We start from the raw sequence: 13919 nt of genomic DNA, 5'->3' as shown, positions 1-13919 counted from the left end.
AATTAACCACATTGCTGTGGGTCTGAAGGTGCAGTAGGACAGACTAGGTACGACAGCAGTTTTCCTTCCTAAGAACTTTAGTAACCAGGTGGGATTTTATGACAATCACCAAATGTATGTGTGGTCCTCATTAAATGTTTAATTCCAGATGTTCTGAAGTCAAATTCCACCACCTGCCAATTGAATCAGGGCCCCGTTACCTGTGTCTTAAGAATATCAGTACAGTGACAATACCACTAGGCCATTACCTCACCTGACTAGCTAATCAACTCGCCCTTTCTTTAACACAAGAAAACCTAGTTAATTTGGCTCCTTTTAAAACATAAATACGTTTGGATTGGGGGAAAGTATCCATAAGGAAAAGAGGTCTTTTTAAAAGTACCTTGTTGTGACCAACCAAGGGGGAGGTTGAATTAAGAATGAGAGCCAGTTCATCCCTGCTCACCTGGGATTGATCATAATCATTTAGGGCTATCACATCCAGAGTTGTAATGGGTTAGGGACCCCTGCCTTGGCACCAATCTAACAGTCAGAAACAAAAGTGGAAGGCTGCAGAAACAAATGCCAACACTAGCTCAAGTCAAAGTGCCAAATAATGTTAAAAAGCCAGAGTTAGAACATAGAACATAGAACATTACAGCGCAGTACAGGCCCTTCGGCCCTCGATGTTGCGCCGACCTGTGAAACCAATCTGAAGCCCATCTAACCTAAACTATTCCATTATCATCCATATGTTTATCCAATGACCATTTAAATGCCCTTAAAGTTGGCGAGTCTACTATTTTTGCAGGCAGGGCATTCCACGCCCTTACTACTCTCTGAGTAAAGAACCTACCTCTGACATCTGTCCTATATCTATCACCCCTCAATTTAAAGCTATGTCCCCTCGTGCTAGCCATCACCATCCGAGGAAAAGGGCTCCCACTGTCCACCCTATCTAATCCTCTGATGATCTTGTATGTCTCTATCAAGTCACCTCTTAACCTTCTCTCTAACGAAAACAGCCTCAAGACCCTCAGCCTTTCCTCATAAGACCTTCCCTCCATACCAGGCAACATCCTGGTAAATCTCCTCTGCACCCTTTCCAATGCTTCCACATCCTTCCTATAATGCGGCGACCAGAACTGTACGCAATACTCCAAGTGCGGCCGCACCGGAGTTTTGTACAGCTGCAACATGGATTCTATCTCAATACATGCAACGTTCTTAGGAAGGTTGACAAATAGATGGCACAAATAGAAAACAATGGACATGATTTAACTGGTAGTACAGAGATGTGCCTGCAAAGTAACCACAGCTCGGGACTGATTATTCAGGTACATTCAATGTTCCAGAAGGGGAAACAAAAAAGACAAAGCGGGATAGTGTTGCTGATAAGGGATGTGATCAGTGAGACCGGATCTTGGATTGAATGAACAATGTATATTATCTGATTAGATGGAACTAGTAATTAGCGGGCATTAGTGGGAGTTATTTATAGTTCTCGAAACAAAAGCAGTAATGGAATGCAGGGTATAAGTCAGGAAATCAGAGGTGCATGTAACATTATTGATGGGTGGCTTCAATCAGTATATACAGTGAGTAAACCTAATGTTGGACGACATATTTCTGGAATAAAAGCCAAAAGAACTGTGGATACTGTAAATCAGAAACGCAAACAGAAATTACTGGAAAAGCTAAGCAAGTCTGACAGTCTCTGAAGAGAAATTAAAGTTAACGTTTTGGGTCTGGGTCCTGAGGAAGGGTCAGCGGACCAAAATGTTAACTCTGATTTCTCTTCTTAGATGCTGCCAGACCTGCTGAGCTTTTCCAGCAATTTGTTTTTATATTTCTGGAAAGAGTTTTCCAGAGCAGTCTGAGGAACCAACTAGGGAACAGGGTATTTTAGATCTGTTACTTTGTGAGGTGAAGGGATGAACTAATGATCTTGTGAAATAACCTACCGGGAAGAATAACTAAAATATGATAGAATTTTCCATTAAGTTTGAAAACTGCCTATTTCAATCCAAAACTAATGACTTAATTTTCAACAAAAGTGACTATGCAAGTATGACGAGCAAGTTGGTTGGGTAGACTGGGGAAATGTTAAAAGGTATGGCGGGTAAACGGTGGTAGATTTCCCAGAAGTTCATAATTGTTACGATGCTCATGAAAGCCATTAGCTCATCGTGTCTGCATTGGCCCTCTGATCAGCATTATGACTTAGTGCCATTTACCTACCTATTCCCCATATCTTTGCAAGTTGTTTCTATTCAAATAAACATCCAGAATCCTCTTGAATGACTCAGTTGACAGCCTCTGCCCATTTCCAGGCGGGGCATTCCAGATCCTAATGGCTACTGCATGAAAAATGTTTATTTCTTAACATGTTTGCTTTGTTTGCTAACACTTTAAACTCTGTGCCCCCTCGTTCTTGATTCTTTTATGAATAGGAACACTTTCTCTAGATCTAGTTTATCCATAACTCTCATGATTTTGAAAACTTCTATCCGATCTCTTCTTAATCACCTTCACTCCAAGAATAGTCCCAACCTGTTCAATTTATCCTCATAACTAAAGTTTCTTGTGCCTGGAACCAATCTAATAAGTCTGTTCTGCACTCTGTCCAATGCATTTTCATCCTTCCTATCGTGTGGCATCCAGAGCTGTGCACAATGCTGTAACTAAGTCAGACACTTAAGAGGTTCTGAAGTCTTAGAAAAGGTCAGCATTGCCTCCTATTCCTGTCCTCTCTGCCCCTATTAAGAAGTTCTAGGATACTTTATTAATTGCTTTATTAATTGCGCTCTCTACCTGTCCTGAGTTCAGTTACCTATACACACACACAGCCATGTCCCTCTTCTCCTATATTTCTTGCGTATTGTATCACCTATTTGTTGTCTGTCCATGTTCTTCCCACCAAAATGCATTTCTCTGCTTTGAACTTCATCTGTCACCTATTTGTCCACAATACCAATTTGTCTATTTTCTTTTGAAGTCCTGTCATCCTCGCTGTTAGCAATGCGTTCAAGTTTTGTATCATCTGAAAACATTGAAATTGTCACCAGCATATCAGGATAATGATTTTAAAAGTATCCATTGATTGTTACTCTGTTTACTATTGCTCAGCCAATTTTGTATCTGCATTGCTACTGTGTCTCAAATCAATTGTGTGGCACTGCATCAAATGCCTTGTGAAAGTCCACGTACACCACATCAACAGCATCTCTCTGATTGATTGCCCTTTCTCTTACTGCTTCAAAAAAAAATTCCAAGTTGGTCAAACATGATTTCTCTTTTAGAAATCCAAATTGGCTCTTCCAGAACAACTCACCATTTTTCCATGCAGCTAATAATTCTATTCTGAATAATTGTTTCTAGAATCTTCCCCACCACTGAGGTTAAACTTCTTGCTCTGTAATTACTGAACTTATCAGTGTAATCCTTTTTGAACACGTATATCATGTTTGCAATTCTTAAGTCCTTTGGCACCTCCCCTTGGTCTGATAAAAACTAAAAGATTATGGCTCATGGTGCCCGTAGTTTCCACATTCGTTTCTTTAAATATTCTTGGATGCATCTCATTCCAGTGCTTTGTCAACTTAAGTATCAATAGCCAATCCAACACTTGCTTCTAATCAGTTTAAAACCTTTCTTGTGACAGAGTATCCTTATTTGTCACTGTGGCCTGGGTAACATTTATCCCTTTGGTAAAGCAGAGGAAAGTATTTATTTAACACCTCAGGCATGTCTCTTACTTTCATACATAAATCCCCTTTTTTATCTCTTATTGGCCCTACTCCTTTGTTTAATGACCTTTTACTATTGAGGTGCCTTGAGAAGACTTTAGGGATTGCCTTTGTGCTGTCAGTCTTTTCTCATATTCTCTCTTTGCTTCTCCAGTATGTTTTATCAATTCGTCTCTGAACCTTCAGTATTCCTTCTGGTTTTCAGTTGTATTTTCTACCTGACACCTATCATGGCTCTTTCTTTCCCTTTTTTTTTTCATTTCTAGCTTCCTGTTTTCATTCAAGGAGTCTGAATTTGGTTGTCTTCCATTGTTTCTTCTTTAAAAGGTAAACTTGTTGGCTACAGTTTTTCGTGTCATCCTTTTGCTCCAGTCTGTCTGGCCTTGCTCCATTCTTGCCCTGTTGAAGTCGGCTTTCCTCCAGTTACGAAAACATACTCTCCTCAAGTTTTGTGTCTTAAAAGAATGAGAGTCCACCATGGATATCAAACAAAGTTAAAGATTTTATTAGATCAGATCAGAGCAGGAGACTTCGCCAACAAAAAGTAATAAGCCTAATTGGGAACACTCTAGAATTCAGCAAAGGAGGACTTAGAAACTGATAAAAGTAGTGTAGAATAGAATTTTAACTAGCAAGCAGTGCAAAAATAGCCCATAAAAGCTTCCACAGGTATGTAAACAGGAAACAGTTAGGAAACAGTTCCATTACAAGCAGATGGGAAACTTTATAATGGGAAAGTAGGAATTGGCAGAAACAATCTATAATTATTTTGTCCGTTTTCACTGAAGAAGGTAGAATAAATCTTGAAGTGTAACAGACATCCACGGACCAGGAGTGAGGATGAGAAAAGAAATTAGTATCGGTAAGAAAATAATACTGGACTAATTAATAGATATTATCCATTATTTATCCAGAAATCTCTACATCAGAGTGTTTGAGTTGGCTGAAGGAAGAGCAGACTGGTGAATATCTTTAGGAATTCAATGATTCTGGAACAGAACCAGCAGATTGGAAGCTTTCAAATGTTACCTTGCTATTTATAAAAGGTGTGAGAGAGAAAACGGTGATCTACAGTCCTGTTAGTCTAACATTACTAGGAGGGAAGATACTAGAATTTATCATAAAGTACGTGATTACTAGACACTTTGAAAATAATGATCTGCTTGAGAAGAGTCAACATGAATTTATGAAAGAGAAATCATGCTTGACAAACTTGTTGCGGAGTCCTTTGAGGATGTTACCAGGAGGTGTGGTACATTAGATTTTTAAGGTCCCATACCAGAAGTTAGTAAACGGAATTAGAACATAGAATAGGTAGTAATGCACTGAAATAGATTGAGGATTAGATTACAGAAAGAAAATAATTAAAATAAATGGGTCATTCTCTGCGTAGCAGGCTGTGACTGTTGAGGTACCACAATATCGGTTCTTGGGATCCAGCAGTTATCAATCTTTTGCAAATTTGCAGACTACACAAAATATGGTAAGAGTTTGAGGAGGATGCCAAAGAGGCTTCATGAGAATTTAAACAAGCGAAGTAAGTAAGCAAGAGCTTGGCATATGCCATTTAACATGTTTAAGTGAGGTTATACTCCGAGAGGAAAAAGTGCAACCTATATCTCAAATGGTGAGAACTTAGGAAGTATTGATCAAAGGAACCAGCGTGTCCTTGTTCACATGTCACTGAGAGCTAACGGGCTCGTGCAGCAAGCAATTAGGAAGGTCATTGGCATATTGGCCTTTATTTAAAAGGGACTGTGTACAGAAGGAAAATGTTTTGCTTCAATCATACTGAAACTTGGTGCCACCACACCTGGAATTTTGTGTGTAATTTTGGTCCCCTTACATGCGGAAGGATAAACTTGGCATTGAGTGAACCCCAAATTCCTGGAAATGTGTAGAAATTGAGGAGATTGAATCAGTATTCTCTGGAGTTGATAATAATGAGGGATGGATGAACCAAAAATTCTTAAAAAGCTAGATTTAGATGCTTGCAGAAAGGACATTTACCCTGACTGGGAACTCTCGCGACAGGAGAACTCCGGATAAAGGCTCGACCATTCACAATTGAGATGAGGAAGAATTTCTTGATTCAGGGTGATGTATCTTTGGAGTTCTCTACCACAGAGGGCAGTGGAAGCTCAGTCATTGAGAATGCCCAAGACATGGACTAATGGATTTATAGATACTAGTGATATCAAAGGATAGAGAGATAGCGTGAAAAAATAGTGTTGAGATAGATGATCAACCATGATCTAGAATGGGGGAGGAGACTGAATGGCCTACTCCAGATCCAACTTTAGTAAAATTTAACTTTTAACTGTCAACTGGAAAACTGAATGAGCTCTGTGTGAACTAATTTGTTTGTTCATGGGATATGGGCATTACTAGTGTTACAACGAGTACCTGGGCAAGGTTCCTCAATTTACAGCAATTCTAGGCACACCACCTCAAACCGTTAAGCTCCCATGTGAAGAGGGTTGAACTGGGTCTCCTTGAATATTTATCTGCCCCCTCGATTGGTCATAATGAGGTTCATTTTAATTAGCCAACCCTCTTTGTGATTTGCTGTTATGTTTTTCCCACACCCCCTCCCCCACTGCCTACCTCCCTGTCCCTTTCTGTCTTTTATTCTTTTCTCTCTGTTTCTTTCTCTCTCCCCCTTTCTCCCTCTCTGAATTTTTCTGACATGCTGCAAGTATGACATTCCATGGATCTCACTCAGAACTTGCCACACAGTGACTGAATTACATCTGTCATTTTTTGCCTGTGGCAGATTTCTTTTTCAGAAGAACATATATATAGGAGTTAAAAGTTGTGTCCATGGTACCTTGAAGCTCTGATCCATGGTCATGACATTACTGTCTGGAGATAAACATGGGTCAGCATTTATTCCCCATCTTTAATGGCCTACGAGAAGCTGCTTGTGAGCCCCTCCTTGAACCACTGCAGTTTGTTTTGTGCACATGTTCCCCCAGAGCCGTTAGGGAGGATGTTTTGGGATTTTGACCCCTGGTGGTGCTGAAGGGGTGGCTGATATTGTTCCAAGTCGGAATGGTGAGTGGCTTGGAGGAATCTTCAGGTGGTTGTATTCCGGTGAATCTGCTGCTCTTGTCCTCCTTGGTGGTAGAACTGACAGTTGTTTATCTCCTGCAGGGACTTGGCCTGTTAATTAACCTTGTGGAGCATAGTGCTCGCAATAGACATTGTCTTGTCGACATGGAAACACCTTGCTCCTTTGACTCATTCTGTGCTGTGGATGGAAACGATAGCTTAAGGATGGAAGGGCAAGTGGGAGCTATTGAGGCTTTGGTGCAGGTGGGTGTCTTTATATAAAGTATTTACAATAAGTGATTTATTTCATAAAATCTAAGGGACTTGCAATTCACTGTCCACTATTCTTGTTTATAAGAATTAAAAATAATGAAGTAGACCACAATTGTGGTCATCTTGGAGATAGTGTTTTGTCTCTTGAAATATTGTGCCTTGCTTTGCTATCCAGGAACTCCAAATACCATCAAGTGAGGCTAAGACTACCTCTTCCTTACTTGCAGATTCACTAGCTATGGTTAAGCTACTCCAGAAGACCATTTTATTGAAGGTTAAGAAGGTGCTGATTCATTCATTAGTTGACTGCTTGAGCTAATCAAAGTGCATCACGGTTTTTCAAGCTAAATGAACAAGTTATTTTTATTTCAATGATTAAAAGAAATAAAAGAATGCTGACTGGGGCTAAGAAATCGCTCCTAAAACTGGTGAATGTGCTGTGTAGTGCTGCTTTCCCAGATTTTAGTCATCTACTATGACAGGATGAGGTAGAGGATTGAAACAAAACTCTTGTGGATGATAAACACCAGCAGCGCCTGAGACAAATGGCCTGTTTCTTTCCTATACTGAGCTATCAAATATCATGGATTGATTCCATTCCATTCTGATTGAATGTGCCTAACCTTTAAAAAAAATCCAGAATCCTCAAAAATATTAAATGTGGAGGCAACAGTGAGTTGAAAAGAGAATTTGAAAAATTGTGCGCGCCCAACCAAGGATCCACTCTTCAAACAGTGTACATGTTCAAGACTTTATCAATTCTGATAAAGTTTAAGCTCATCCAATAGTGAATTGGTTGATTCTTGCACCACAATTAATTTGGCTGGGTACTTTGAAACTCAATTAATTTCCTGATGAAGCTTTAGGGCACTGTACTCTGCAAATGCATGAGTCAGTACAGACATAAATATTGGATGCCCTGATCCTTGTTCCCAGGAAAATATCTGCAGTAAAAATGAGAATAACTGGGGAGAATGTTTTTATTTTTACTCTTTCATTACTTTGATTTCACATTTTAAAAATGAGAAAAATATTTGGTGCATGTTTACAGAAACTCGCTGCTCTGAGAGTATCAACTTTTCCCAAATCTGTATCTCTGCATGTTTCTTTGCTGCTTACATTTTATAGACTTACAATGTGGCATATTTGCACTTGGTTTTGTATATGTGCTCTTGGTTTTACAAGAGTATGTTTGTTTCCTTCTGCCAGCTGTTTCTGCAGCGAGAGCGAGCAGCCCGTCTTGCAGAGACAGAGACTGATGATTTTATTAAAGACACGCCTGTGCCACCTCAGGACCAGAGTGGCCAATGGCAAGAAACTGCTGGATCTCTAGAGTGGATACAGTCAGAAAACTCTACCAAGAATGAGAATGAAAAGAAGGAGGAGGAAGATGAAGAAATTGACCTGAATAAAGGTATGAAAAAACACTTGTGATGAGAGATTTTAAATGGAATCCCTGTAATGAAGTTCCTGAAGTTACTGTCTAGCTACTTTCAAAGTATTGGTTTGTTATTACTCATTCTTTGGGTTAAAGTCCAGTGCTCACTCTTTGGATTCTGCTCCTTCACCTTTTCTAAGGCTTGTAATACATGATACAGAAGAAACTGCAAGTTTTCAACTGCAGAGGAGCTAGATTTGTTAAATGAACGTAGACATCTGCCTTCTGGCTCTTTGCTTCTAGATGGATGGCAATATTGTCCCATGTGTATTCCATCTGCAGTAATTGTGCTTTTGGTCTCGAGTAATCTGTTTTGAGAAGGGGAAGCCATTGCTAGCCTGTGCTAGGAGATGCACTTGGGACAAAGAAATGAAGTGGAAGTGTGATTTCTCAAGCTGTTAATCAGTGGAATATCTTAAACTGTCAAAGTCTGTCTCCCCCATTTGTCCAGGCTCCACATTTGTTATTATCATTGTGACACTGAGTGATAGTTCTGTACTCTGCTTTATAAAGGCCGTGAAAATGGTCCATATTGATTGCACAAAAAAGAATATCTGTCACCTTATTGCCTAAACTCTGGACTTTGAACTGCAGTTCAGGTAGTTGTGTCCCTCAGTATGTGCTGCGTTTTCAGATCATTTTTATAGCTTGTTTTATTTACTCTGGCCATGATTTGAGAACAAGCTGATCAGGGAATATGAAGGACAATATGGTTGAAACAAACTGTAGCTGCCGCTACAAATGGAAGAATTAAGCTGATTTTTTTTTAATTCAGAAGGAAATGTGTCTGGAAATTCTAAGCAGACAGGAAGAAATTTATTTTTTAGATGCATGGCCTCTTTCTTTCCTATTTCTTTGCTGCTAAGAAGTCTATAATGATATGATCACCAGCTAAAAGTATTATTAAACAAATCTGATCCTAGAATGAACACTGACTCGATAGACCATCTGTTTGCTTTTATGTTTAGCTCATTAATGAGACGGTTAGTTACTGACACATTTTCACACAAAGTTGCCGGTTGTCTTTAACAACAGAAGTTTATGAGACGAAGAAATAACAGGTATTTAAATATAGAAGATGGCTATATGGATCATTAAAAACAGCAAAACAAAGTTTTAACTTGTTTCCTGGCACTAACTATTACGGAGGCTCGAGTACAGAGAAACAACAATCCTATTTCAATTCTTAAGTTTCTACTTAGCTGACTTGTTTCTGTTTATTTTTTGTGGACTATGGACACAATTCCTTTCCAGTCCTTTCCAAATGTACCGACATGAACTTTTCATATCTGAGAGCCTAAACTTGCTTAATTCTAATAACCAGATTTTGAACCAAATTATTCTGGTTGGAAGCTTTACCAACTAAACTCTTCTGAGATGACTTGTTTTCATGTATTGCCCTGAATTCCTCCTGGGAAAGAAATTGACTTTGCTTCTGATTCCAACACAGGTGTTTTTCTGCATTAAAGAACCTACTCAATGCTAGATTCTTCTAAACGTATTTGCCCTACCTGTCTTAAACTCAACACCATAAATATCTTTCCAGTAACACCAAGGATCCAGTGTCATCTGCTTTCTGACCATATGTTGGATTTAGGCACTGTTCCAAAAAGGCACTGACTTTTTTAAGAAAATTTTTCAGAGATGTAACCAAACTCTTTCTGGCTCTAAAAGAGCATTAATATATATTGCATATAAATTATACACTTTTCATTACAGTGGAAATTCTAACTATATCTGCAGGATTAACCAGATCAGCTTTACCTACTTTGCTTGCAGTTGTTTAATATTTTGACACCTTCATTTGAAATTTAAAGTTCTTTACTCTGGCCCCTCAACATTCTCACCTGTGTTTTCCCCCAAATCCAGCAGCACAAGTGCAAATTGGTGAAAAATATCAGTGTAAATTGTATTTTCTTTTGCAGCCTTGCAGCATGCTGGAAAGCACATGGAGGATTGTATCGTGGCCTCTTACACAGCACTGCTTCTCGGCTGCCTCTGTCAAGAAAGTCCAGTGAGTAACAGCATCATCCTACAGAGATGATTTTGAATCAAAATTTGTTTTATGCTTTGTAATTTAAGGGAAAAATGAGCTGTTCTTCCATGGTGTGGAGAGTGCAATAAATCTGTGCTTTTATTTGGGGGCAGTAGTCTATAATTACATTTGCCAAATAAAAGCCGAAAGAACTGCGGATGCTGTAAATCAGGAACAAAAACAGAAATTGTCTGAAAAGCTCAGCAGGTCTGGTAGCACCAGTGAAGCAAAAATCAGAGTTAACATTTCAGGTCCGGTGACCATAAGACATAGGAGCAGAAATTAGGCCTTTTCTGCCATTCAATCATGGCTGACCAGTTCCTCAACCCCATTCTCCTGCTTTCTCCCCGTAACCCTTGATCCCCTTGGTAATCAAGAACCTGTCTATCTCCATCCTAAATGTACTCAATGACCTGGCCTCCACAGCCTTCTGTGGCAGTGAATTCCATAGATTCACCACTCTCCGGCTGAAGAAGTTTTTCCTTATCTCCGTTCTAAAAGGTCTTCCCTTTACTCGAAGGGTGTGCCCTCAGGTCCTCGACTCTCCTACCAATGGAAGCATCTTCCCAACATCCACTCTGTCCAAGCCATTCATTGTTCTGTAAGTTTCAATTAGATCCCCCCTCATCCTTCTAAACTCCAATGAGTGTAGTCCCAGAGTCCTTAAACCCTCCTCATATTGTTAAGCTTTCCATTCCTGGGACCGTTCTCGTGAACCTCCTCTGAACCGGCTCCAGGGCCAGTACATCCTTCCTGAGATATGGGGCCCAAAACTGCATGCAACACTCCAAATGTGGCCTAACCAGCACCTTATAAAGTCTCAGTAGTACATCCCTGCTTTTATATTCAAGTCCTCAAAATAAATGCCAACATTGCATTTGCCTTCCTGACTACTGACTCAACCTGCAAGTTTACCTTGAGAGAATCCTGGACTACAATTGCCAAGTCACTTTGCACTTCAGACTTGTGAATTTTCTCCCCATTTAGAAAGTAGTCTGTGCCTTTGTTGTTCTTACCAAAGTGCATGACCTCACACTTTCCCACGTTGTACTCCATCTGCTGCTTCTTTGCCCACTCTCCTAACTTGTCCACGTCCTTCTGTAGTCCGCAACCACCTCAATACTACCTGTCCCTTCACCTATCTTTGTATCATCTGTAAACTTAGCCAGAATGCCCACAGTTCCTTCATCTAGATCATTAATGTACAAAGTGAAGAGTTGTGGTCCCAGCACTGATCCTTATAGAACACCACTCATCACTGGCTGCCATCCCGAGAAAGAACTCTTTATCCCTACTCTCTGCTTTCTATTAGATAGCCAATCTTCTATCCAAACTAGCACCTTGCATCTTAACACCATGGGCCCTTATCTTACTCAGCAGCCTCCTGTGTGGCACCTTATCAAAGGCCTTCTTGAAGTCCAGGTAGATAACCTTTCCTCAAACGTTTGCCATCTTGTTAGTACAGGGTCTGTTTCTGTGGTTTTGCCTGGACAGCATCAACAGGCCATTTATTAGTCAGGGTATCATGGCTCGCTCTGACATCTGATGTCCACAGTGCATCAGATCTGGTGCACTTCACAGAATAATTGTATTCTGAATTGATTCATTGAAATTTTAATAAGATGTGATGATCCTCAACTCCACTTTCCTGACTTTTTCTCTCAATTCCTCTACTGTTAGAAAAATCTGTGTCAACCTTGAATATTCCGAATGACCCACCATCTGCAGCCCTTTGTGATAAACAATTTGACAGATTCACTACCCTCAAAAGAAATTCCTCCTCATCTCTGTACAAACTGAACACCCTATATCTCTGAAGTTATGCCTTCTAGTCCTAGACTCTCCCAAATGGGAAAGACTGTCAAGTCCTCTGAGAATGGCTTGAAATACAATACAATATAGACCAAATATATAGGTGTGATCTGCTTGGCCTCTCTATGCCTAACATTGCCCTAAATCTAAATTTTCTGTTCTTACAGGTGAATGTCACAACTGTGAGGGAGCTTTTACCTGAAGGAGATTTCTCAATTATGACTGAAATGTTGCATAAATTTTTGAATTTCATGAATCTTACGGTAAGTGACAGTTGTTCAAGGGATAGTGGCAGGTATTCATTTCAGTGTTGCTGGAAATGGGTGTCCTGTTTTCGTGTGAAGCTCAAAATTGCTTGAATCTGGAAAACATCCAGAGATGTGAAGTGTTACCCTTGTTTGCTGTGCCTCTTTCAGTACCACCACTGGATAGCAAATATTTTTAACAAAACCTTGGTAGACCATTATGATATACGAATTAGGGGCAGAGGAGGCCATTTAGCCCCTTGTGCCTGCTGTGTCATTCAATAAGATCATGGCTGATCTGATTGCAGACCTAACTCAGGAGAATGATGGCCAAAATTCCTGTTAATCAGTTATTTTTCTATTCTCAGTTTTTTTTCTTAATTACATCAGCAGGAAAATCTCTTTGCCAGACAAGTGGCACTTTCTGCCAGGACTCCATATTGTTGAATGACTGTGTCATCAAAACAATCACCCAGAGGAGGAGAGATGAGGTTGATTAGTGAGCTGGAAATGGAGGTTGATACTTCACTTCATTGGCACTCTCCCTCTCACTTTTACTCAGTTTTACTCATTTTTGATGGGTTTCAGAAGTTTAAGCAGCAAGATCTTCTGATAGACAATACTTTGTACTGGAGTTAGTACCAATTGCCCCAGCAAGTCAGAAACAAAGCAAATATAACTCTCAAACTGGGGCTTTCTAATTATTTTTTAAAGATTGAAAGATTTCACTGAAACTAATGCTTGTTAAAAAGAGGAAGATATTGTACAGAATAAATGCTTCTGTTCCAGCTGCTAGCTCTAGAGATTGTGGTGAAGATCGTGCACTCAAAAAATTATTAAATAGAATTTTCCCCTAATGTTCAGATCTGAATGATATTCTGGCGTGATGGATCTTGCAGCTTCCTTCATTGTCTTCACATTAAGAATCGAAACTGTATCCCATTGAAGCTGTATTTAGTGCAGCAAGAGAAGCTCCATGATGACTGGGAGGTTATGTGTCGACTAGAGTGAATCTACTTTGTGTACCGATGCATCACAAATCAGTTTAGAGGACATGAGAAATAGGAACAACATTGGTGGTATAATGGTCAGTGAAGAAGTTTATCTAAGATTACAAAGAGATGTTGATCAGTTGGGTCAATGGACTCAGGAGTGGCAAATGGAGTTTAAATTTGATAAATGAGAGATCTTGCATTTTGGTAAAACAAACAAAGGCAAGACTTGATTAATAGTAGGGCCCTAGGCACTTCTGTAGAACAGAGAGACTGAGGGGTTCAGGTACATAATTCTTTGAAGTTGGCATCATGTGGATAGGAGGTTTAATAAGGCGTTTA

General features: G+C 39.7%; 1 protein-coding gene across 1 annotated transcript in view; it reads left to right on the top strand.

Moving 5' to 3' along the window:
- waplb (WAPL cohesin release factor b) overlaps nucleotides 1-13919 on the top strand; it is a 189195-nt gene that overhangs the window by 165000 nt on the left and 10276 nt on the right. Inside the window, exons 15-18 of the mRNA XM_048616249.1 lie at nucleotides 6885-7046; nucleotides 8265-8469; nucleotides 10419-10507; nucleotides 12508-12603. Coding sequence (XP_048472206.1) covers nucleotides 6885-7046; nucleotides 8265-8469; nucleotides 10419-10507; nucleotides 12508-12603 — 552 coding nt within the window. The remainder of the gene's footprint in view (nucleotides 1-6884; nucleotides 7047-8264; nucleotides 8470-10418; nucleotides 10508-12507; nucleotides 12604-13919) is intronic.

This window comes from Rhincodon typus, chromosome 34 (genome assembly GCF_021869965.1).
Source record: "Rhincodon typus isolate 14 chromosome 34, sRhiTyp1.1, whole genome shotgun sequence".
NCBI lineage: Eukaryota > Metazoa > Chordata > Chondrichthyes > Orectolobiformes > Rhincodontidae > Rhincodon > Rhincodon typus.
Note: the sequence above shows the minus strand (reverse complement) of the source record. Positions and strands in the feature narration are given on the sequence as shown.